This window comes from Pseudomassariella vexata (assembly GCF_002105095.1).
Source record: "Pseudomassariella vexata strain CBS 129021 chromosome Unknown BCR38scaffold_13, whole genome shotgun sequence".
Lineage (NCBI taxonomy): Eukaryota > Fungi > Ascomycota > Sordariomycetes > Amphisphaeriales > Pseudomassariaceae > Pseudomassariella > Pseudomassariella vexata.
This window is the reverse complement of record NW_024467968.1, coordinates 370,097-393,889: the sequence shown is the minus strand read 5'-3', so window position 1 is coordinate 393,889 and position 23,793 is coordinate 370,097. Positions and strand designations below refer to the sequence as shown.

The 23,793-nt window shown below is 50.9% G+C and overlaps 10 protein-coding genes across 10 annotated transcripts; 8 read left to right on the top strand and 2 right to left on the bottom strand.

The window, feature by feature from the left end:
- Positions 1-469: 469 nt before the first annotated feature.
- BCR38DRAFT_412565 (uncharacterized protein) lies at positions 470-1,364 on the top strand (the record flags this gene model as incomplete). Its single annotated transcript, XM_040858716.1, has 3 exons — positions 470-665; positions 764-952; positions 1,162-1,364. 3 exons carry the CDS (start codon positions 470-472, stop codon positions 1,362-1,364), a joined length of 588 nt encoding a protein of 195 aa, XP_040712130.1.
- Positions 1,365-2,751: 1,387 nt separating this feature from the next.
- On the top strand, positions 2,752-3,171 carry BCR38DRAFT_498288 (uncharacterized protein; the record flags this gene model as incomplete). Its single annotated transcript, XM_040864782.1, has 2 exons — positions 2,752-2,971; positions 3,047-3,171. Coding segments are annotated over 2 exons (345 nt in total), but the record flags the coding sequence as incomplete, so codon positions are not given.
- A 2,808-nt stretch (positions 3,172-5,979) lies between these two features.
- On the top strand, positions 5,980-6,387 carry BCR38DRAFT_412564 (uncharacterized protein; the record flags this gene model as incomplete). The annotated part of the gene is made up of 1 exon (XM_040858715.1): positions 5,980-6,387. One exon carries the CDS (start codon positions 5,980-5,982, stop codon positions 6,385-6,387), a length of 408 nt encoding a protein of 135 aa, XP_040712128.1.
- Positions 6,388-7,501: 1,114 nt separating this feature from the next.
- On the top strand, positions 7,502-8,235 carry BCR38DRAFT_59134 (uncharacterized protein). Its single transcript, XM_040865504.1, has one exon. It carries the CDS (start codon positions 7,665-7,667, stop codon positions 8,022-8,024), a length of 360 nt encoding a protein of 119 aa, XP_040712127.1. The 5' UTR covers positions 7,502-7,664; the 3' UTR covers positions 8,025-8,235.
- On the bottom strand, positions 8,236-9,258 carry BCR38DRAFT_59156 (uncharacterized protein). The gene has a single exon (XM_040865505.1). It carries the CDS (start codon positions 9,134-9,136, stop codon positions 8,447-8,449), a length of 690 nt encoding a protein of 229 aa, XP_040712126.1. The 5' UTR covers positions 9,137-9,258; the 3' UTR covers positions 8,236-8,446.
- A 1,307-nt stretch (positions 9,259-10,565) lies between these two features.
- BCR38DRAFT_412562 (uncharacterized protein) lies at positions 10,566-13,093 on the top strand (the record flags this gene model as incomplete). The annotated part of the gene is made up of 4 exons (XM_040858714.1): positions 10,566-10,638; positions 10,697-10,937; positions 11,189-11,341; positions 11,542-13,093. The coding sequence occupies 4 exons, from the start codon at positions 10,566-10,568 to the stop codon at positions 13,091-13,093; spliced, it is 2,019 nt and encodes a 672-aa protein (XP_040712125.1).
- Positions 13,094-13,830: 737 nt separating this feature from the next.
- BCR38DRAFT_444864 (uncharacterized protein) lies at positions 13,831-16,702 on the bottom strand. The gene has a single exon (XM_040860964.1). The coding sequence runs from the start codon at positions 16,300-16,302 to the stop codon at positions 13,990-13,992; it is 2,313 nt and encodes a 770-aa protein (XP_040712124.1). The 5' UTR covers positions 16,303-16,702; the 3' UTR covers positions 13,831-13,989.
- A 532-nt stretch (positions 16,703-17,234) lies between these two features.
- On the top strand, positions 17,235-18,445 carry BCR38DRAFT_59088 (uncharacterized protein). The gene is made up of 2 exons (XM_040865503.1): positions 17,235-18,241; positions 18,426-18,445. Exon 1 carries the CDS (start codon positions 17,500-17,502, stop codon positions 17,992-17,994), a length of 495 nt encoding a protein of 164 aa, XP_040712123.1. The 5' UTR covers positions 17,235-17,499; the 3' UTR covers positions 17,995-18,241; positions 18,426-18,445.
- A 211-nt stretch (positions 18,446-18,656) lies between these two features.
- On the top strand, positions 18,657-19,975 carry BCR38DRAFT_488578 (uncharacterized protein; the record flags this gene model as incomplete). The annotated part of the gene is made up of 2 exons (XM_040864289.1): positions 18,657-18,722; positions 18,809-19,975. The coding sequence occupies 2 exons, from the start codon at positions 18,657-18,659 to the stop codon at positions 19,973-19,975; spliced, it is 1,233 nt and encodes a 410-aa protein (XP_040712122.1).
- A 596-nt stretch (positions 19,976-20,571) lies between these two features.
- Positions 20,572-21,477, top strand: BCR38DRAFT_412558 (uncharacterized protein; the record flags this gene model as incomplete). Its single annotated transcript, XM_040858713.1, has 1 exon — positions 20,572-21,477. One exon carries the CDS (start codon positions 20,572-20,574, stop codon positions 21,475-21,477), a length of 906 nt encoding a protein of 301 aa, XP_040712121.1.
- Between the last annotated feature and the right edge of the window lie 2,316 nt (positions 21,478-23,793).

The following is a 23,793-nucleotide window of genomic DNA, read 5'->3' as shown; positions in this document are numbered from 1 at the left end:
CTGGACGACGAGGTTATGTAGTAATACCAAAACACCAAAAACTATCACCATTCTCGCCGAGCTCGCCGATCCTCTCGCCGAGCGACCCACCTAGCGATACGTCAACGCTCGATGAGCGTCCTTAAGGCCGCTCGCTGGTCAGCGAGCGAGAGTGGGTCAAAATGCCAGCGATACGATCGATGGCTAACCCTGGATACAAGATGCAGAACAATTGCGGGCTCTGGAGTCATTTTGGATTCGCCGAGAATGCGAAGCTGTGACCTAATAGCACAAGGAGATTGTTGACCAGATTGATGTATGAAAGCTCAGCTCCTGAAAAAGAAAACATGAGACGTGGTACACTAATCACGAAAAAGTCCCCGGATACTCCACACACACCCCAATTTGGTTAACAAAACAACAATATTAGTGTATTGATTTCAACTAGCTATTACAACCCTAATTTGCAATATATTTTCCGGCTTTTGCTATGGAAATAAGCGATAATCGCGGCGCAAATTTCGAATTCAGCCTAGAAGCTAGAGCCGCCATTGTAGCCGTCAGGGCAAGTGGTATAAGTCGGAAGGAGGTAGTAGACGCGTTCGGCACGTCAAGGCCCCAAACTATCACTGATATCGCCGGACGCGCTAAAATGACGAAAGCCACAGCTACGAAGAAGCGGATAGGTACCTACTAAAGTTAAGCGCTAGATATGAGAGACATCTGGTCGTTTTATGCCGCCGGTATCCTAGAATAACGTATACGGAGCTTAAGCGTAAGGCAGGTGTATCGGTACACCTAGAGACTATTAAGGTAGTTATACACCGGGAAGACAATGACAGACAGGGCGAGAAATTCACAAAGGAAAACTCGCTGGATGGCAGACATGTCCCTGCGTTTGATAATGAGAAGGCTACCGAATCAGAGGAAGGGGAGAAGACGACAGAGAACGCCGATCCATTGTCAATAGAAGGTAAAAAAGGCCTAGCTACCGAGAAGTAGGAAGGGTCCTTATCCGCTAGATGCCACAGGAGATGGGACTATCGATGAGGTAGAGAGTAGCGAAGCATTCATCGGCGAGGATGGTCAGGAGGCCGGAAGCAGGAAATGGAGATAAAACCCCGTCTAGCACCAATCCGTAGAACGAGGTGATGTCCAGGCTAGATGTTTTACTGTCCATAGAGGACGAAAAAGACCGCGATACGGACGTGGGCCGAGTTTCAGGTCCAGGCGCCTACAGCTCGGGAGACGCCCGACCAATGTCTCGTATTCAGATTCTTGGGGAAGAGAGCGACGAGCTCGCTTCTGAGAGAGAGGCGTTAAACGGGTTCATTTGCACACCCTCTGAGGACAGGAGTCTCAACGCAGGTAATGAGAAGTTTTAGAAGTGGAGTGGTTGGGCATAGAAAAGGGATAGATGGATACCCACGCGACGAGAAGAGAATAGATAAGTCGAAGACTGTGACAACACGCCCCCGGGCGAGGGGCAGAACAGAGTAGGAGTTATATAATATCACTATAAAAGTATGTTGTGCCATGACAATGCAAATTTCTGGTCTGTCGAGTTAACCAATCCCCTTCTGGGTTTTCTTTATTTCAATTTCAAGTTGTCATTACATAGATGATGCCTTCCCCATCATAATTAATGTATGTATAGATCCCGGACCAAAGCCTACTCTCTAGAGGGAAAGGGAAATATATATTTTATATTGTGGTGAATATTGTATGCATTCGTTCGATAGCACCTTTCTCAGGTGCTTCAATAAGACCAATGAAATATGTAGTCCGTTTGAGATAGTAGGAGAATGAAGCGAGTTGCTCTCCCATTCTTTTCTCTCCACTTTACAATGCCTGCGGCAACCACCTGTTATCTCAATCACCATGTTGTGTGTAAGAGGATGCCTGCTCTATCTTGGACTTTTCTTTCCTCACGCTCATTGTTATTGTGTCGATCTTTACCAAATGAGCCGACCCCAAACAATCTTCTTTGCATCATCAGACTCGAAACTTCGATGGCCATTCCCCACAGGGGGTCAGCCTCGACGAAAGAGGTTCATCTAATCTCCCGTTCGTGATTCGGTCTAATGTATCAGGAAATTTTGAATTTAGTTACAAATCTGTCTATGCTTACTTTTACTAACATATCTTAGAATAGGCATAGTACAGCAAGGTGATATGTCCTAGCTCATCGACAGTATAGTGTATAAATGGACTCGGGAAAAGCTGAAATACTCATCGCAAACTCGACTTTCAAAGCTACGGGCAACCGCGGAAAGTCTTAAACAAGGTTTCTCTAAGCCCAGTAAAAAAGTTCTGCCACGGGCCCAGACATCAAATTACCAGGACCAACAAAAAGAGAACTTCCACGCCCTTATTTTCCTCGCCAGCATATCAACTGTTGTTCGAAGTTGCACGTGCTGCCAATATCGTTGTGTACATACTTGCAGGGTCATACGTTGTCACAGATACGATATTTATGGGCGTGGGAACCAGACTTGTCGGCGAGTGCTGGGCTCGGATCGTTTCAAAAGGAGATAAGTTTGGAGACATGGAAAATGCACGAGTGATGGTACAAGTTGGAGAGGCTGGAGATGCCGAAGTCGTTGAAATCCAGGACCTGATGTTCACCATTGGCTCGACCGCTGGCGTCGTGCTGATGTAATGGAACGTCACCGAAACAAGCAAGGGATCAGCAGCAATGTGAGGTAAGTCCACCAGGTCCAAAAGAGAATTATTTGCAGACTTCACAGTGACTGATAAATATTGCACACAGAGAGTCATTTTCGAATCGGCGGAGCAAAGGGCACTGACTTGCAGGTGGGCGATTGTCCGAAGTTGACGGGAGCTGTGGATCCAGATTGTATCGCTGGCTTCATGCTTCTTCATGACATCTATTCAACAGGCTGTCTTGAAAATATCTGGGCTTGGGTTGCAGATCATGACCTTGATAGCAATGTCGCAGAGACTCAGATCGATACTTACATCGCAGGTGGTAAATAACCAACACTGGCTTCAAATCCTGTTATGTCTCGACTGCTGTGCAACGTTTGCTAATTTGGGAAGGCAGGTATCCTGATTGAAAGTACGAGCGCAATATGGCTATACGGAAGAGCTTCTGAACATTGTATTCTGTACCAGTACCAGCTGTTCAACTTCAAAGGCATTCTTATTGGAATTGTATGCCAATTGTAATTTCCTGAAGTCAATTTTCTGACCACTAATCTTCATGCCATACTTAAAATACAAACCGAGAGTCCTTACTACCTCCCGAATCTGCAAGCGCCTGAGCCTTTCACCGATGCCTTGGACTTATTCAACGGCGACCCGACTTTTGGAGACTGGAATGACTTCACGAACACTGAAAATCCGCTTGGAGTTTGAGAATTATCGGCTCTAACAACATCTACATCTTGAAGTTGGGCTTTATAACTGGTTTCAGGCTTATATTGAACCCTGCGTTGATAGTCAAGACTGCCAACAGCGGGTGTTTAATATTGGCAGCGCTGCGATTTGGTTCTTTAACCTCTACACCATTGGTACAGTTGAGATGCTTAACGCGCGAGGAGCCTACCCGATAACGGCCAAGAACAATACTAATATGCCGTCACATCCCTTCACCTCAGTCATAAATGCCTGGCTCCTGTCAGCTGCTGCAAGTTCCGACGACGAAGACGATTCTGTCTAGGAAGAGCCAGCGCCATGCGCTGCAAAATTCAGCACCATTGAAGACATCGCCGCTGCCCAGACCAATATCCCTTACCATTGCATGGACCAGTACATTGTCGGAGCTGAAGTCAAAATGCTCGACAAGGCTCTGCACATACACTGACACAATCAACGATGGATACATTGAAAACTTCCAAACCTATGCAGACCAAGTCAAGCGCCTTGTCCCCCAACAACTCAAAAACATGGATGGCAGGCGCACAAGAATCGGGATTCTTCAGTTGTACGAAGACTGACATCGTACTGTGCTGCAGATATTGCAGTCGTGGTTTTGGGGGATGCTCAATCTGCGACAATTCCCAAGGTTGCAAATCTGGCAAGCGCACCGAGGCGACTGATTGTCCTGACTGGATTCCTTACGGGTCAAGCGCGCAGCCCGTCATTACGTATATATTGACTGATGAAAACGGGTTTTTCGATGAGATGATGGACCGGTACGGGATAAACAAGTCCTGGGTTGTGTTCGGCGACTTGACCGTGACTATTTACATAGGGTGTGCATATGCAGGTAAAGATATGTTGGAGTGCGAAAAGAAGCACAACACATTCTGGTCGGGCTTCCCCTTGAGCAGAACCATCGACATCAGAGACCCCAAGGACTTGATGGCGCCCACGTTAGACAACAGCAAGGCTCTCTCGTCAAATCTCGGCTCACAGCTTTTCTTTTCCGAATTGGCTTTTCAAGAAGAGTTGGACAATATGGGCCCTGTGGGCCATGTGGGTCCTATACTTGCCACTATCGCCACCTAGAACGGCGACCATCCCCACATACCTCTATTACGAGAAATGTGGCAAGGATAGAACATTCCCTACTTATCTATATGCTTCTACAACTTGTCTGAATTAATCAGCAAGTCTACCATTCATTGACTATATAAGAACCCTTTTGTTTCCATACATAGACCCTCGAAGAGAGGACCAGAGTTAGCTACAATACAGACAGGTTAGGCATATGTGCCCTCCTTTTGCTCCTTCAACGGGAACATCAAATCCAAGTAGAAGCCACGACGGGGACTTGGTGGACACTGCCTCAATCTCGGTACTCCTCACGGAGCAAGGTTGTCGAGACGGCCGATGAGATCACGGCAGAACAACGCCGGGAGATGATTTTTGACTTCATCATGAGCGCTCTGATGCTCATCTCTGGCGTCGAAGCGGTCCTCCACGCAGCTCTGCTGACCTCGCTTGCCACCATATCAGGACGCTGGGAACTCTTGCAGGCATCGCATTGACTGTTTACGATGTGATTGAAGCCCCGGAAAACGCGCTGTAGCTCATACTTGATCTTTTCATAGGTGCTGCTGGCTCGAGGAGAAGCGGAGATTTCGCACTCGCGGCCGAAAAGAGGCGCGAGTTGTCCAGTCAAGAGCTGGATAGGCTGACGTCTATCCGCCCAAAAGTGAATACGATCGACACATGCCGGAATATTCATTACAAGAAGTAGCCTGCTATGATCTTATTAACATTTAGGGGTTGTATTCCTGGGCTGGTGTTGGAAGTCGAACAACACTCTCAACTGCACAACCCTGTCATACTTTCTCATATGACAGCCACCAGTGTATAATATGCATCGAGTTTATTTATCTGTCAGCGGGACTATCACAAGGTGGCTACTCAGAACTGGCCGGATAGCGCTTAGGCCCGGATAATATCGATCTTCTCAGGGGGACTTTGTTAGTAGGGTGAGAACTAACATAGTATTGTGGTGGACGTAACGCAGTCGCTAATAGAGCGAACCTACGTAGCAGCGTATGTATTTAGTCCAGCCATTAGGGCACGGTTTGACATAGGGAGCACTTGTAGAGGTACCGGGGGCTTCGAGCCTACGGCGTATTTAATAATAATAATCATTTATCTCAAGTTTACTCGAGATTTTCAATATAGATCTTGTTTTAAAATGATGGCGAACCTACTTCACCAACGAACGAGTGCTAGCATGAAGGAAGTGCTGGACCTCAATCTGATAGATGCATGCTTAAGGAATCAACCAGCTGGCGAATCATCCCAAATGGAAAATCTTGAGAAATGGATCAGCCGGTGTTCTTCAACATTGACTGCATCCCTCGCTGCGGTAAACTTATCCCTCGTTCACGTCTCAGCGATATCTAGATCAATTTGGTAATATCTGTGAGTATAATGCCGATCCAACCTTACATAAGTAATTAACCGTTGCGAAAGCGCCAAGTTTTGTCAAGACAAAAGATGAGCTGAGTCAAAGGTCCAAGAATAAGAATAATTACTTAAGTAGGCCTGGACGACTCAACCTTCGCCATCATGAGTCCAACACGCTACGCTACCCTAATCACACTCGAATCCTCGCTTCGCCAAAATGAAAACACGATTGCTTTTTTCGCATTAGCTCACCCGCTAGGGCGAGGTATAGGAGAGCCAGGCCAGCCAGCAAATATGCCACCCAAACCAGGCCTAGCGTACCTATTCACCGCCAACTTGACCATCTCACCCGCCACGCCCATAGGAGCAACGCCAACGGGCAACATGACAGTTCTCACATTCGGCCGAGTCAACGGTTCTCTTCTACCCCCTCGTTGGTTTGCTTCTTTCTATGGGCAGAAACCTCCAGGCGCCGTTATAAGCGGTATCGGAAATCCTTCAATCGACGGCCTCGGGGTATTTCATCAAGACAAACAACGGGGCGGCCATTTTCGTGCAGCACACTGGTGATGGGTTGGCTGAGCTATGACGTTTACAAGGCTGTTTAGGCTGAGCGGACATCGAAACGGGCGTTGATGTACCGCAGCAAGACCGATGATGACGAGGCTTGCGACAGGATAGACAGTCGTCATACCGGGTGTTAGGAATGAGTCAAGTCGAGAAACGAAAGCTCGAGAACTATTGATAATGTTTAATCTATGTTCAGTGACCCAGAATATCATGCACGAACGTCTCCCTGGGATGTGAGTACAAGTCATACTCATAAAACTGTCTCGTGCCGTCTTCAATCGTATGTATGCCCTGAGATTGACAGCTGGTTGTTGCATTTGAGACCCTTTCTCTATCGTATGAGGCAAGACGCGGCAATCTTAGTCCTATCCACGAAGAACCAGTTATTATTTCAGACGACATTGAGTTTATAATTGCTGTAATAAGACGCCGTTATCTGTGAAATCATACTTCTTTGTAACTCTCGTGTGTTATACTCCCTATAAAAGCCTACGGCTTATGACGGCAGTGAAGTAGCCTAGCTAGTATCTCGCCACACAATCTCTGCGCGACATGAAGGATGGACGTGATCTCGTGGGGCTGGAGCTTTGCAGTCGTCACGTTAAACTGATGATGAACCCACCAAAAACCGGAGGACTTGGCGACTCCGAGTTTTTCGAGTGTGGGTGACAGGTGCCGGTCAGAGTTTGTACATAAGTACTCTACAAACTCTGAATCGTAAAAATCCTATCTGCTTTATTTCTCGCTCGGAAGCGAAGGCACCTGGACGGCTTGGCAGTGGTACGGGCTCATCTGGATTGCTGGGCTTCCCCGGAGCGCTCCTGCTGGATGTTTCGGCTGTTGGTGACCTGACACGAAAGTGGGGTCCTCGAGCTGTTTTCACACCCGAGATCCCGCGGCGCTGCGCCCCCCTCCTCCGTGATTGTGTCTGGTACGACGATTTACATCTCATCACGTTGCTGAAATAGAATAGTGGAATAACGTCTGTAATTATATAAGAAAACACTTGGGAGATGAAAAAAAAGAAATCTGTAAATAGTCATGTCCAGTGAGAAGATAAGCACTGCGGAGCGTGGAGTACTGACAAGCAAGCCGGAGACCGATGGCCCAAGTCAGACGGGGCGAACACAAGGGGAAAGGCTCCGAGGGTCGAATGTCCGGTAATTCGCGGTGGAATCGATTTGTGTCAGCGTTTACCACACCGAGACAAAGGCCCACTGCGATGGATGTATTTTCGGTAGCAGTGACGATAAAAACACGGCACTTCGTAAATACAAATGGCGCTGGTTTTTATTTTTGGTCTTGTCCTCTGCTCTGGCGCTGAGTCCGACGGAACGCGTTGGTTCGCAGTCCAGCAGGTTGCCTCGATGCGTCCGTCGACCGACGTTGGCGGTGCTGCCATCCTGCGTCCGGTCGCACGAGGCCGTATCATCATCTGCGAGGTGCATCCCACATTGGGGGGTTTCGTTTGCACGAGTGTTGCAGTAGAGGCCTGTCTGATGGAACCAGCGCAACGGCGACATTTTCTCCTCGCGACCCGGAAGTGTACTTGGGCGCTCAACCTTGGCGCCGGAGTATCACGATCCAACCTCGGAGCAAACTATTGGAAATTGGCGCTGGCTTGGCCCGAGGCATAACGAAAAAAAGGGGTGGTGCATCGTTGCAGATGAAAGATCGGCCTGGGCGGCACACACTTCCGCACGGCGCAGACGGTTAGCAGGAGTGGCTGATCTTTGATTCGTGTCGCTGCTTTCCCAAGTGCGCCTCTCGGAGCAGGGCAAGGGGAAGCGGGCGCGGGCGCAGGCGTGTTTCCCCCTTGTCATCATCGGGTGATGGCACGGGTTCAGACCTTTTGCGCACAAACGAACCATCATCGATCTCAGGACACCCTAAATTCCGCCCTGGAGTCTGCGATCATAACCAGCTCGCTTGGCCAGGCGTTATTTAATTGAAAACCATCGCTTGTTTGAGGCGGCTTGACGGCACGACCTGCGAGTGCAGTGCAAACGCGCCGGGCGAATTCGATGCCCCGTTGATTTCGAGTGAGGTGCACACACCACTATGTGAGAGCAAGAAAAGCGCGACACGGCCAGCGGAAAGTGCCAGCCATCTCCATTGGTCCCGGGCAGCCGGGCCACCCCACAACGCAGCCAGGCAGATCTCGCCAGTCTTCTCCGTCAATGCAACGAGATTGTTGGCCAGAGGGTTGAATAAATGGTGTCAAGAAAAAGGAGCGATGGCCCATCCATAGATTTAGCCAAATGGCCATGTTACCTAAAGAAACCTTGGTAGAACCAGATCGAATTTGCCGTTGACGTTTCCGTTTGCGACGACGGCATCGGGAAGAATCGAAGCAAGGGGGCCCGAGGGATGATAGCGCAATTGCATGACCACCCCCAAGCCGGAGGCCAGCTGCGTAAGATCTCAATGCTCCATGCTTCGGAGCGGCGAGGACATTCTTGACCCACCATTTAGGAAATACACTTTTTGCACTTCGGACGTTATTAATGGAGTTCTCGAACTTTTTCTGGCACAAGGGGCAACCCCCCTTCCCCCTCCCCACCTTAGTGTTCGTCAGGCGACAGACACGTGGGGTGGAAGTGTCATGGCGTGTACTACATAGCTGCTTGCTTGCTTGCGGGTGTTGATGAATATTCGGCAGAAGCGTGCAGGCTCCGAGTTGGAACGAGGTACCTCTGGGTCCGGGCGAGGGGTCCAAAGTCGTCGCACAATGCAACGACTGATCCATCCAAGCCCGGTCATTCACCCAATCGCATGAGCACCAGGCAGTTAAGTTAGGTCTGGTTTCGTCGAATGTTGAAACCCTCTCCTCGTTGGCAAGAACGAGTGTCGTATTCTAGTTAAAGCGGAGGAAATTGCAAAATGCGGCCACGCGATTTTGCCGCCAGGCGCACTCGGGTACATGGAGCGCAAAGGTTGACAGTCCGTAGGACCTTTAAGAAAAATAAAAAATAAAATAAAAAGAAGGGGAATGACATATGTCGACTGGTTAAAGAAGGAGACGAAGACGAGAGCTGTAAATACTACCTGGCGTGCTTCAACCAGCCTGCTGCTGCGGATTGGCGCCCGTTGCAAGTCGTTGGGCGCACTTTCCAACTGTCCGTTTGAGAAAGTCCCAAAGTTGGTGTAAGTCGTATGGGGATTATAGAGGCTATGGCAGGCCTAGGTACATACGAGTAGTCGATGACTGATGAATGAATGAAGCCTGAAGAGCTGGTTAATGGTCATTTGGATGGTTGCAAGCTGGAGGACCGGGGGGGGAGGGCTGTATGGCGGTCGGCCGCTTGGGTCTTGATCGGCCTCGCAAGGTAGCCAGTAGAGTGGCTTTGCTTGAGATGCTGGTGGGGTCTGTCCCGGCCTCAGCGATGGCGGAAGCGACTGAGGTAGCCAGCCATGCGCAGTTTGAAAATAATTAGCAGAAGCTAGGAAGAGCAGTTACCTCTAGGATTATCGCATCGCTTCTGTACCTCAGGGTAATTAAATTCAGTCTTCCAACTCGAACAGTGGCCTAGTCGGCAGAACTTAAGTGAGGGCTTGCTTCCAAGTTTACGATGTGTGAAGTTACGGGCTGCTCCTGCCCCGCCCACCGTAATTCCGAGACGCCGTCCGTCAGCCTGAGATCCAGACCCATCCCTTCCTCTTTTTTCCCCCGGCCTTCTCTTCGGCACCTCGCAGGTGCTCCTCCCACCCTGCCCAGTCTTCGGTTGACTTCCTAGACCACTCCTTCTAACTTGAGCACCAGTCAGATTCCTAACGTTAGGACGAAATCCCTTTTCTAGTCCCCGTGCAGCGAGCCCTGGATCCACCATAGCCGACCCGTGGCAAAAGCTGTCAAGCCGTGAAAGCCGTGCCGCCTGCCTGGGGCCGCCCAATCCAGGCACTCGCGTCTTTTTCCTCTCACCTCCTCAAAAACCCTCTCCCCACTTCGCCGACCGACTCACAGCAGAAAAACTCCATATTCGCGGACCTCTCATTGTGCCGTTCAACAAGTCAGTCAACTTCAACCGGACCTGCCCCCGGAGCAGTTTCATTTTGTTCCGAGGATACTCTATAGCCTATCGCTGGCAGTTTCCGTGTTTCCCGGAAACCCTGTCGCGTCGGCAGAAGGCTTCAATTCATCCTCTCAACGCTGTATCGTCTGCCCACCCTCAACACCAATGGCCAGCGCTGCAAACATTCGCGGCACGTCGCTGCGCGCTGGCGGAGCGTGTGTTCGCTGTCGCAAAGGCAGTAAGTACTCGCCTGTCTTTTGAGCGTCGCGATTGTCTCAGTCACTAACCTCGTTCAGAGACGAAATGTGTCTATGAGAACGGTCGCGCGCCGTGCAAGAACTGCGCCAAGGGTCTGCATGAATGCTATCTGCCATCGGAAAGCCTCGCCCATCACCATGGACAGTCGCCTGCACGCACGACAGGATCTCGTCCCCGTGAGAGCCTGCCTGGAGAACGCAGCGTGTCATCCGCTGCCGAGCGACAGCCTGCGCCCAGTCAGACTATCGGGTCGCGTTCCGTACAGTCCAGTAGCGAGAAGTAAGTCCATGTTTACCTCCACGGCTTCTGCATTTGCACCATTGTTTGTCTATACCTAGCACCTGCTGTTTTCCTCATTTTTCTGTCGCTGTCTTACCACCATTTCCTGATGCCCTGCTTCGCTGCACGTCACGTCCGTGGGGTTTCAGGCAAACGCCCTGACGAAATTGTCGCTGCAACAGGACGTGCCGGTGCTTTTCGATTTCTCCGTGTTCCAAAATTGCCACCACCAGTTACTAACAGCTGTTCAGACTCACGCCCGAGTTGATGCAGGAGTGCGAGCGAGTTATTAACAAGACACTTCCGTCTTGTGTGGCCTTCCATAAGCCATCCTTCTTGCAGAAACTAAAGAATGGTACCCTTGATTCCAGCATGATCAATGGCCTTCTGTGTCTGGCTGCCAGGTAAGCAAACTAATTCTCGAGCGTTTTCATTCATGTTTTCATTCACCTCCTGACCTACCCTGACACATGCCGGCCAATGTTGCACACTCAGCAATGGCTCAATCGAGCGGGCAAATCCTGCCGAGGCCCCAGATGTCATCCCGTCCTCGTTGGGCTGTTTTAGCCACATGATTAATTTCCAGTGCTAACTCCATCTACAGAAGTTCCCAGCCTCTAATTCGCCGATATGGCGGCCAAGGTGGTGCGATGATGGCGGCCGACCACTTTGGTGTCAAGTGCCTCACCACCCTCATGCAAAATATGGACAACCCGACCCTACATGATATCCAGGCTCTATGCCTTCTCACAATTCATGAATGGGGATCTCGGAATGCGGTCCGCGCGTACATCTACCTGGGCCAAGCTGCGCGTATGGCTCAGATGTACCGCATCATCTCCCAACATGCCAGTCGCCCGGAGGCTGATCAATTCATCAAAGACGAATCCTTCCGACGCACCTTGTGGCTGATCTACATCCTCGACTGCTTCTTGACCAGCAGCCCCGGTCGTCATCCGGCTCTGTCGGCGCATGACATCAAGGATGTAGCCCTGCCGTGTCCAGACATGAGCTTCAACTTCGGCACCCCCGTCTTCGTCCGCACGCTGAGCGGTGCCCCACCACGCGGTGTCCCGGATCCCACGACTCCTTTGGCTGAAGTTGGCGAGTTTGGCCACATCGTCATGGCAACTCAAGCATGGCGCAACGTGATCGAGATGCTTACTACCGTCACTGTGGAGACCTTCTCAGAGCAGCAGTGCCAAAGTCTGGAAACAGAAATTGAGAGTGTCCGTCAAGCCTTGCCGATGCATTTCATGGACAAGCCTGGCCACATCAACCTGCACATTACCATGGGAAGTGGATACACGTACGCCATGCTGCATTCACTTCTTCATTGCGCCACTATCATGGTCAACCGTCGCAGACTACTGCAAGTTGTTACCACCGAAGGTTTTAACCACGAGACATGGCGGATGGTGCCTCATTCGCACTTGCAAACGGTAGATAGAGTCTTCGCTGCTGCCCATAGCATTATCTCGCTGTTGATTGCGCTCGAGGCCAACGTGGACAAGGACTCCACCGTCTGTTTCCCACTTGTCATGCTGTTCGCCTGCTTCACCGCGGGCTCGACGGTTGCGTGGTTCAGTCTCAAGGGATTGACACCCTCCAACGTCGATGAAACCGCAGAGGCACTTGTGCGCGACGCCATGCGCTACCTCCAGGACGGTGCAGAAGCATGGACGCTGGCAATTCCGTGGTTCCGTCATCTATCTGTCATGGCCAAGGTCTTGAGCAATGGTGACAACGCTGCCACCCAAATCAAGCCAGAGCCAGCACCGTCTTCGATCAAGGATGACACAGCTAGCCAGCCCGACAATAATCCAGAGCCAATGGATTACGACCGACCGGCATCTGCACAGCCCCATGACCAACCAAATGACGGCAGAGGAAGCGAGCCTCCCCGAAGAACGGGCTTTACCACGATCAATGGAGGATCCGCGGGGGCGTCGACACCAACGACAGCAAGCCCGCCACCAGCCCAAGGCAAGGTCGGGTCGCCCAATGCTCCATCTTCAGCCGGAGGAGGTCAGCCATCTGAACCTCCCGCCCCAACTTCGGGTACCGATATGACCGCTGCCGAACTATGCGGGGCGTTTGAGCACCAGCTGTTGGAGCTGGACGATCTGGCGGCTTTCATGGGTGGTGGTGTATGATCTCCCCCTTGCGATGCGATTCATTTTTCGTTGCCTCTCCGTGTTCGCTCACCAACGACTAGTATTAGGGGCGTGACGAGTTCCATCAGCATCAGCAGTTTCACCGCAGGACGATTTCTGATCTACCGTTCCACGTTGGCGTTAGGGCATCATAATGAATACAGGCTCATGGCTCCCGTTGCTCGCTTGCGGCTACTGTGCAACCATGCATTCATTTCCTTACACAAGCTGCTACATTTGGAGGGGCAGATTGGTGGGTGCATAAGTGGATTTCCTATTCTTGCTACGGCTAGAGGGATCTCGATTGCAGCTTGCAACGACCATGTCAGTATGAGGCGTTAGAGGGGGAAATGTACTATATGGCGTATATTGCCTTTGATCCGTTGTTTCACTACTACTATGCTATTACATTGGCATAATTCATACCATTGCGTTGGTTTGCAGTTCTACCCAATTTCGAGGTAGGGACCCGCGAGTCCGGTCATTTAGTTTCATAATGAATCACACTATGCTATGATTGTTTCGTTCCTTGAGTGAAATGGGTGAGTTATGATTTCGGAATGGTTTTCAATGTCTGTCTGTCCCATTTTATCATGGTGTTCAATGCTTTATTGGTTCTTCGTCCTGTCCCGCGCAGTTGTTGTGGACGGACTTACTACGATTCCTTCATCGGAACCAAAGAAATGGTATTTTCAATCAACTCGGGCACTTGTGCAGGTTTCCATTCTGTTTCATGTGGCTTTTGTCATTCGTTCTGTACTCACTCTGCGGATCCTACGGTATCCTAACTCATCACGCGGCGTCCCATCCTATGACATCCTAATTCGTTGTCGTTTCTGAACGATGCAGTGTCCTCCACCCATCCCCAGCTTCCGGAAGATTTCCTTCACGGCCCACTAGACGTTGACGACATGGTCTCCTGCTGGGAAAGCACATTCATACTCCAAGTCCAACTTGACCATGCGTCCCGCATTGAGGGTGACATCCCAGGAAACCTCGCCATCCTTCTTGAGTTGAGCCACCGCCTTACCCCAGTCTTTTTCCTCTTTGCCTTCTCTACCGGGAACGCCAGCACCAACACCAACACTACCGACCACCAGACCTCTAGGGTGGAGGATATCGATGCGTAGGCGCTCATCCTCGCTGACGGGAATCTGGCCCAAGACTGTCAGCTGCACGGGCTTGCCCTTGGAGCCGGATCGGGTATTGGACAGAGTAATGGCTCGTGTGTAGTGAACACCGTCTTCTTTGGAGAACAAGCCGGACTGGCTGCGCTTAACCTGGGGCTTGGGGTAGGCGACTTGGATTGCTGGGTCGACTCCAAGGCTAAGAGTGAAGGTGTCACCCGGGCTGCATCGAGGCAGTGTAGTACGACCCATGAAGGTGACATCGAGAGTCAATCCTGTCTGGCCCTTGAGTAGAGTCAGGTTGCTGCCATTTCTCAGTTTCGCCTTGAGGAATGCTACAGGCTTGTACTTGGCGACGACCGTGTGGCTGAAGGAGACACTGGTAAACGTGACCCGAGCGACGCGTTGCTTGGAGACTGTAGAAGATGGAGCAAGAGTCTTGAGGCCGGGAAGGTCGTAGGTGCTTGTGAAACCAGTCTCCTCGAATGTGGAATCCTGAAATGCGAGCTCAGGTTGGGGTTCTATGAAAGAGGCGGAGTATCCTTCGTCTTCGTCGCAGTTGACTTCGGTCTCGGGTATCTCTAGACTATACACGTCGCTACGACGAGAAACCGGCGCAGCAGGTGGAGGGGCGGGTCTAGCCGTAGTACCGAATCCGAATAGGGCACCAGCACTGGACTGGATGTTGGCAACGCCAAAACCAGTAGATTGAGGTTGATTATTGGTCTGGACACGCTGGAGACCTTCTGTGCCGCGGTTATTTGCAGGAAGCTGGCCGAAGAGACTGCCTGTGGTGTAGGGACCATCAACACCGAACATATCCGAGCGCGGTTTCTGCGAATGGCGAAAAGTCTGCTCATTCCAACCGGCCTTGTGTGACTGTTCATCCCGAGAGTACATGATGTCCGTATATGCACCAGAACTCCCCTTGCCTGCAAGCCGGACTCGCCAAGGGACGAGGGTGGGGATGGTGTCGTTCAACCTAGAGAAGTCAGTCTGGGACGTGGACAGGATTACCTTGCAGTTGCTCCATGTTTCCGAAGTCATGTTGGTCAGCCGGGAATCGAAACACAGATGGCCCGAGTTGGACGTGGTCGATAAGGCCAGGTCGTAGCTGGGTGCCCAGTAAGCGTGGGTGGTAACGTAGCTAACAGAGAGATCACAAGAGATGGTGGACGCGTCAGATTCGCCTTGTTCGGATGCCTTGTCTGGAACAGCCTCGACCGTGTCGCTGGCCATGGAGTTATGACGCGATGTTATCGGGGTGAAGTTGGTAACGTCCAGGCTGATTTTGACCGTGTCAACATTCCTTGGCCAGAAGGATTCGCGCTCCTTGCGGATTCTAAGCCTTTCCTGGAGCATCTCCCTCTTTCTTCTGGTTCCCTTCTCGATCACCATAGCCTTTTCTCTGAGTCGTTTGGCCTTCATCTTGAGCGCCTTGGCTTTCTCCTTATCAGCCTGCTTAATCAGGCGATTCTCCTCCTTGGTCAGTCCGTCCATCTTCTTGGAGATCTCGCGACTTTTGATCATGCCGTTCATATGATCGCGAAATACTTTCACTCTTTCTGTTCGGTAAGTCTCAACGCCTTCCTCGATAGATGGAGCGGCCTGATCCTTGCGGTACGTCGTCAACATGCGGCTATAATCGTCGAGGATCTTCAGGCGAGTCTCAGCGCTCGCCACGATCTCCTTGGCACTCTTTTCCTCGTCGCGCAAGAGGCATATTTGCTCGCGCAATGCTTTGAGCTCCCCACTATCCTCGTGATCACCATAGTCTTCGTCTGATCCGGAATCGCTGTCCGACTCCTCGTCATCCGAGTCGGGGTATATGTCCTGAAAAATGTCGCGGTTGGGAAGAAGCTGAACGGCGATGTCCGTAATGATGGCTGGCCCAGTTCCTTCAACTTTGATGGACTGCTCATCGACTGTGGGCGACAAACCGACCAGAATGATCTGGTTCGGACCCGACTTCAATTGAACATCCTTGATGTCACGAAAGACCTCAGCTCGGGTGGGAAACAAGTTCACTGACCGAGTTCCCAAGTCGCGAACGTGGTATTTCTGCTTGGGTACATCGTCCATGCTGAGGGTTGGGGATGTTGGACGCGATTGATTTCGGGCACCTCTGATCGTTGTCTTCGTGATTGTGTATCAGGTCAGACGCGTGAAGCAAACGGTGCTTTTGGTGTTGAGGGGAGAAGAAAGAAAAGGAAGCACCGTCACAGCGAAGAGAGCCAATAGTTGTGTGCTTATATGATTATTAGCTTCTTTCACAACGGTAGGATTCAGGTATGAAGTAGCTTCCTCAGGTGCTGTCGCCTTCAGCTGCAGGCAGTCAATTGACTTTGTTTGAGCTCTTACTAGCAAAAATCAGTTGCCACCATGGGACTTTACCAAAGTAGTGGCTTTGGGGATGCGAATAAGTTTTGATTCAAGTGTCCTTGAAGATCCCGCGAGCTATGTCCTGATGGAAATCGCGTTCTTCAGCGAGTTTCAATTCTTGTAGATACGCCAGCGAAAACGCCAAAATATATCAGAAACAGGCAGCTATGGAGTTAAACAATCGCCACTATGATTGGCCGCAAAGCCCGTTGATCGACTGCCTAATTTGGGACAGGCATTTAGACCTTAACAACACCCATCACATGTTCTTCTTTCGAATGAGATGTGAGAGAAGTCGGGCCGGTGTCACTTATGGTTTTGTTCGTTGCTTTTGAGTCTCGTTGGAGAATCTCCTTCCAACACTATTGGGTTAGCTAAGGTGTGTAGAACAGGAGACCCAATGGGATCTCCAAAACATGGCCACCAATTCTCCACGATGCCAAACCGCCCTCCGCTAGCCGCCACCGCGGTCAGATTTGCTTGTTAGCAGCACAAAATTGGCACCGCTGCTTGCTTACCAGTGTCTTCTAAGAAATCGGATGGCCCGGTTTGCCTGCGGGGTAATATTTAAACGAGGGTGCCAGCTGAGCCACGGTGCCGGTTCAAAGCAGACATCGCCACCGTGGATGAGTTATCTGAACGAGACGAAGAATATAGGATGAAGTATCTCAAGCTTGGCCCATCACCTTCCCCATCTGGGAAACCATGGAGATTTGAGGTTCGGTGACCTTGGTTAGAACGAATCGACAACCCTGGTCGGAGGTTTTGGCATTCGCCGTAGCAGTCAGGACTACGCATATAAGAAGACAACTTCCCCTAGTAGCATGTGGGAAATCCGCGTTGGCATCGTAACACAACCGCAGAGCTGCAAAGCTGAAAATCTGCAATTCGGAAAAAATGGCGAAAGACCTCAAAACCCTCCCAGAGCGCTACTCCACTGCCTGGGCCGAGGAGGACCCCAAAGCATTACTCAACCTCGTCTCTGACGACTGCCTATTCACCGACCACGGTGCCCAAATTCGTGTTCCTCGTCCATTCATAGAGGGACACCACCGCAATTGGCGCGGAGCCCACAAAGACTTCGAGGTGTACGTCGACCCGGCCTTCCCTGTGTACTGGATCGACGTCGACGAAGCGAAGGGGAACGCGAAGTGCAGTTTCCGGACTGTGAACAAGGGCGTCTTCGTGAACGACCTCCCGCGTCGAAAAGCCACTGGAATGCCATTCCAGTACTCAGGAGTTGTAGACTTGGAAGTCCAAAATGGGCTGGTCACGAAGGCCGATGAGTGGTTGAGGGTTCCTTTTGAGGATAGTGTGTCGGTGGAAGAGTACATTGTTATTTCGGATGAAACTCGGAAGAAGATTATGGCGGAACGGGATGCGGGAAAATAAGAATCGTTCGGGGCATTGTTTCTTCCCACAAGGATAATGCGAGCAGGGGCTTCCATACTTTATAGTACATCAGTATGAACAGATGCTTGGATCTCTTGAAGTTAGTTCTCACGAGACGTCGATTACCTACCCGCAAACTGCACGCTGAGACTGTTCTTCATGCCAGCAACCGTGAACAGATAAATCCGCCAATCTGATCCATAGCGTCGGGAAATGCCGATTACGCGTATTTAGATAACCACACTAGGTTAGTGCACTGCATTACGCCAAGAGGCCTACGATACCAGCAATTTTGAAATGAGAAATTCACCCTGTCTCAATGGTTCACTTGCTTAGGCTGCCTGCGGTCGGATTCAAGGGGCATTAGTGAATAGAGACGCGCGTATCTCAGGTCCAAGCCTCGTTGAACGCCTCGCTAAACTTATCACAAGGCAGAAAAACACACCTAAACGGCGCTCCACGCTCTCAGCCATACGTTTCACAGAAGAAGAGCGCGTTCGAACGGGTATGAAAGGTCGATATCTGCTAGATTGACAACCCGCCAGAACGCATGGGGTCAGGGAAAACTTGATCTCAAAACAGGTGTTCAACAGGCTTTCTGTCCGCGTATTACTTGAGAACAGACCATAAAACTGTCGCACCGATTCCACACCACCGGTAACATGATGCGGAGGTCGCATAGAAAGAGCCGGAAAGGTTGTTTCGAATGCAAGAGGCGACACATCAGGGTAAGTCGTGTCTCCCACCACCGCTGAAATCAGCCTAATGAGTCCCGCCCGTACTCCCACCTCTTCTGAGCTGACAGGCGCCGTAGTGTGATGAGCAGCACCCCCAATGCATTGCCTGTCTGCGAGCTGATCGGGTTTGCACATACCCCGACACGCAAACGGGAGTCCAGCCAACCACGCCGGTACCTGCTTTGGCATCAGTCCCCTCTTCTACTGGCTCCAACAGTCCGGCCGTAGACACCGCAGTCGGGACACCGACTAGTTCCATCACTTCGCCGCAAACGCACTTCACCCAGCCGGTCGACCTTTTCGCGGATAACGGCGACCTCATCCACTCCGATGGCAATTGCAGCATCAACTTTTCGCACTTGGAGCTATTCAATCACTTTACGAATCATTATCATCTCCTGTTCGGCGATGAAGACAATGATATGCCGCGATGCCAGGTACAAGTCACCATCAAAGCAGCATTTCAAACACCTTACTTGATGTACGAGATTCTCGCGTTCTCGGCACGTCAATTGAGCGTTGAGGCTGGCCCGGAAAAGTGCCAGTTCTACTCAGACCAGGCCACCAAATTGCAAAGCCGCGCTATCAACATGTTCAACTCGGTCGCGCCGGTGCCAGATGGGCCGAACTGTGTTGGCATGTTCCTGTTCTCCACCCTCATTGGCATGCATCTCATGTCAGACACGATAGCCTTCAGAGACTCTGAGCTGGATCCCTTTTTGACACGGTTTCTGAACTACCTACGCCTCCATCGTGGTGTACGAGCCATCTCAAGCAACTGCTACAACCTGCTCATCCAGTCGGAGCTAGAACCAGTCCTGGCGTGGGGTGTCAAGATGGCCGGCGAAAAGGGTGAAGGTCACGAGTGCGACGCCGTCCGTCAGCTGATATCTGAAGCAAGTGACCTCTCGGAGGACGACATCAACGCAAGCCACGGAGCCATCGAACATCTCCAGTTCGTGTTTGACGGCAGTGGGCCACAGCAGCAATTAGGTCGTCGGGTTCATATGGCCTTTTCCTGGCCACTTTTGATTTCCGAGGCCTTCACCGAGCTGCTCTACCAGCGAAGGCCTGTGGCGCTCATCATTCTCGCCTACTATGCTGCCATGCTTCACTATTGTCGTGATTTGTGGATGGTGGGCAGCGCGGGACGACATATTGTTCGACTAATCACCAAGTTCTTAGGCTCACAGTGGACTCCGTGGCTTGCTTGGCCAAACAAGGTGGTCAATGATGACTCGTGATGTCCATTTCAGCCAGGTTGCGATACCTACGTTTGGACATTGGGGGCAACGCCCACCGCCCGACCCTCTTTGAGCCGCCTGTTTCGCTCCGCAACTAATGTTTTTCAACCAAGCAAACACTATTTACGAAGTGATCAAGCATGCTACCAATCCAGCACTCCCGCGCCGCTTAAAGGAAAAGACGCTACTTCCGTTGAGCAAACATGGGCCTGGTGTTTGAAGTGTCTTTATACTAAATCCAACTCATTCACCGCCGTCGCGTTTGCCGTCAGGGCAAGCTTGATTCAGTTTGGCAGATAGCCATGTCGACGGAAAACTTCACCCGCAAGCTCGTCATGAAGCGGATTGTCGGTTTCAGGCTGATTCTTACAGTGTCTCTCGCCGCACAATCAAGGCTGTGGTATTACGCGACAAGTCACTCACTTCATAGCAGCAAACATGCGGTGTCAGCCCTACGTGGGCTAAAGTAGCACACTCTCGTCAGTTGCCCCAATGGATAAATACTCCTACCGCTTCTAATGAGCGAAAACCAGCGCCTGCCCATTTCTACCATAATCCCACCGAATTTGCTCGTGATAGATAAAGTATTGACAACAATGAACGCTATCGCCCACCACTCGGGAGGAGGTGGTGCGAGGAATAGATATCTGATCCAGCTACCACCATCCGGTACGGCAATGCTGCCCAGAGGCGCACGGTTCGGGAGTAGCACCCTTCCTGGATGGTCCATCCCGCCCCAGGGCCCCTTTTTTGTGCCTCCACCGCCGCCTCCCCTCTACGGTGGCCCACCAACTGGTGGCTACGCCGGCGGCGTATTTTACCAAGCCGGTATCCAACCAACCTCACCACCCCCCACGAACGCCCCCCGCCGCGACCGGCCCGTTGAAGTGGTCACCGATGGTGGCGTCTTCCACTGCAGCCGCGATGACATTCTATATCACCTACCCAACGCGCGATACCACTCACTGGGCCGCCACTTCTTCCCCAAGAACTTCATCGCGACCCCCAACCGCGCGGCCTCGACCCTTGACGCCCTCCGGCACATCTTCCGCGGCCTGGAAAACTACCGCAACACGGGTCAGCCCTTCGAGCTGTTCGAGCGCGCCGACAGCATTCTCGACAAAGCGAAAGACGGGCGGTACGGGTTCGCCGAGGCGGCGCGGTTCTACATTGGTGTGTGCAATGCGCTCGACAAGGAATGCGGGCTGGGATGTAGCGATGAGTTGCTGGTCCAGATTGACGATTTTGTTGTGGGATTAATGGAGATGGTGGATAATCAGGTCCAGCCGACGTATATCAGGGAGATTCTGTTTGCGTATGCACGGGTCTTCCAGCCTAGCACCCCGAGGCATATGGAGACCTTGCGTACGCTGTGGGGGCAGATCCCGGATTCGTTGAAGCCGATGTTGGTTGGCGAGATCAATAAATGTGCTACGGCGCAGCCGAAGTCGGTGGTTTGTCAGGCTTTTGCGAGGGCCATGAAGGATATGTGTTTTGTTTGAGGGTCGGGTTATGATTGTGAGTTTCGGTGAGGCTTGCAGGTGGACATTATGTAATGGGAATCGAGGTTACTTCATAAATTAGGGTTTCAATTAATGATGCTGTAGATTCAGGTAACTTCGGAGCGACCTTGCACAGTGGTACCTTTTGTAAGCAGCGGGGGCGCTCACTGGTTAAGATTAGGGCGCTGGTGAAGGCCCTGGTTAGGCACTACCTTCGCCAGTTCTCAGCAGGGCATTTAGATTGGCCAATAAAATGCCACTTGGTCAGCAAGGAACAAGAGAAAGCCTGCCAGATATAATAATTTGAGGCATCTCCGTCACTACCTAGCAACCGCAACCACGTTGAGTTCAATTACTGCAACCCATGAACAAGTCGTTCTGTCGAAGTTTTCACTACGTATATGTTGAATTACACGTATCTGACCAATAAGGCTGACGTGAATGATTGATGTGTCTATTTGATCTGACCGTAATCTGGCCGTGGCCTTGTTATGACTTGGTTATATGGATGAAAAATTACTCCGGTGTGGCTGTTGGGTGTGGAGAGTTCTACAGACACTTTCTCATATAAGCTCTTTGGTTGGTAGTGGGAGTTGGAACGCCTGTTTCTGCCGTTCACTCTGTACTATTATTGCCTTGCAGCCTAATCGTTCCTGACAAAAGCTGCCCGAATCCAGCCAAGTCTTCTCTTTCAGCCGAAACATCGTACACTACACGAGCACGTCGGTCAGTCAGCCCGCCGCCTATACAGTCTCATTTCTTCGATGGTACCGTAGCAGATGAGGAGCCGTAACTTTTGGCTGAGGAAGAGGAGGATGACGCGGGTATAGCTCCTTGCCAGACCTGTGAATACTGACCTACTATAAATCGCAGCTTAACCGCCTAAGTGAACGCAACACAGGTAAAATCACAATTAAAAGCAGAAAGAGAGACAGAGAGAGAGAGAGAGATAGTATGAACTGATCTGTCTATCTCAAATGTGGTAGTAGTGGTCGTATGAATCTACCGTTCGGCTCCAATATCAACCGGGCCTGTTGGTGTATCTAGGCAAATAACACCGCTGGCCTCTAGGACCCTAGAGCACCTTATAGATTTTAGTGTCGTACTCGGTATCTAGCTTCAGCTAGACGTAATCCTTAACGTGCTTGAATTCTTGATGCGTGCACCTAGGGGGGAGGATGCTATAATGCAGCAGTGCGCAACGTTATAGTATCTAATTGAATGGGATTCACCTAACCAGTGGGTCCCCCTAACTTTTCGTATCAGTTCTGTATAGTACAGACCTTACTAGTATCGAGGCCCGGAACGGGCGTTTGGATTTAGAGAGTTACGTTAGTAGTACTACTACTTGGATTTGATGTTCCCGTTGAAGGAGCAAAAGGAGGGCACATATGCCTAACCTGTCTGTATTGTAGCTAACTCTGGTCCTCTCTTCGAGGGTCTATGTATGGAAACAAAAGGGTTCTTATATAGTCAATGAATGGTAGACTTGCTGATTAATTCAGACAAGTTGTAGAAGCATATAGATAAGTAGGGAATGTTCTATCCTTGCCACATTTCTCGTAATAGAGGTATGTGGGGATGGTCGCCGTTCTAGGTGGCGATAGTGGCAAGTATAGGACCCACATGGCCCACAGGGCCCATATTGTCCAACTCTACTACTAACGTAACCCACAAGCAAGTTGGCCACTTTTTCTTGGCACCGTACGAACAACCTTTTAATTAACATCTTTACACATACCAAGATGGGATCGAATTGGAAAGAAAGCGACATGATTCTAGCGTGTCAGGCGCTTCAATCGAAACCCGAATTAAGCATCCGACGCGCTGCCCAACTCTACAATGTCCCTCGTACAACTCTAGCTAACCGAAAACGCGGACTACTATCTCGACGCGATACTCGACAATCTAGTCATAAGCTTACGGAATCAGAAGAGTTAGCGGTCGTACAATATATACTTAACCTAGATTCGCGATCATTTCCTCCCCGGCTCCATGGTGTTGAAGCTATGGCTAACCGACTGCTCCGTGACCGTGGCGCTGGACGCGTCGGCGTCAACTGGGCCTCGAACTTCGTACGACGACAACCAGACCTTCGGACGCGTTTTAATCGAAGAATCGACTACCAACGAGCCTATTGCGAAGATCCTGACGCGTATCGCGCGTGGTTTACGCTCGTACGATATACAATTGCGAAATATGGTATCCAAGAGGCGGATATCTATAACTTCGACGAGACAGGGTTCGCGATGGGCTTAATCTCATCCGAGATGGTAGTTACAAGTGCCGAACGACGCGGAAGGCCTCGTACAGTCC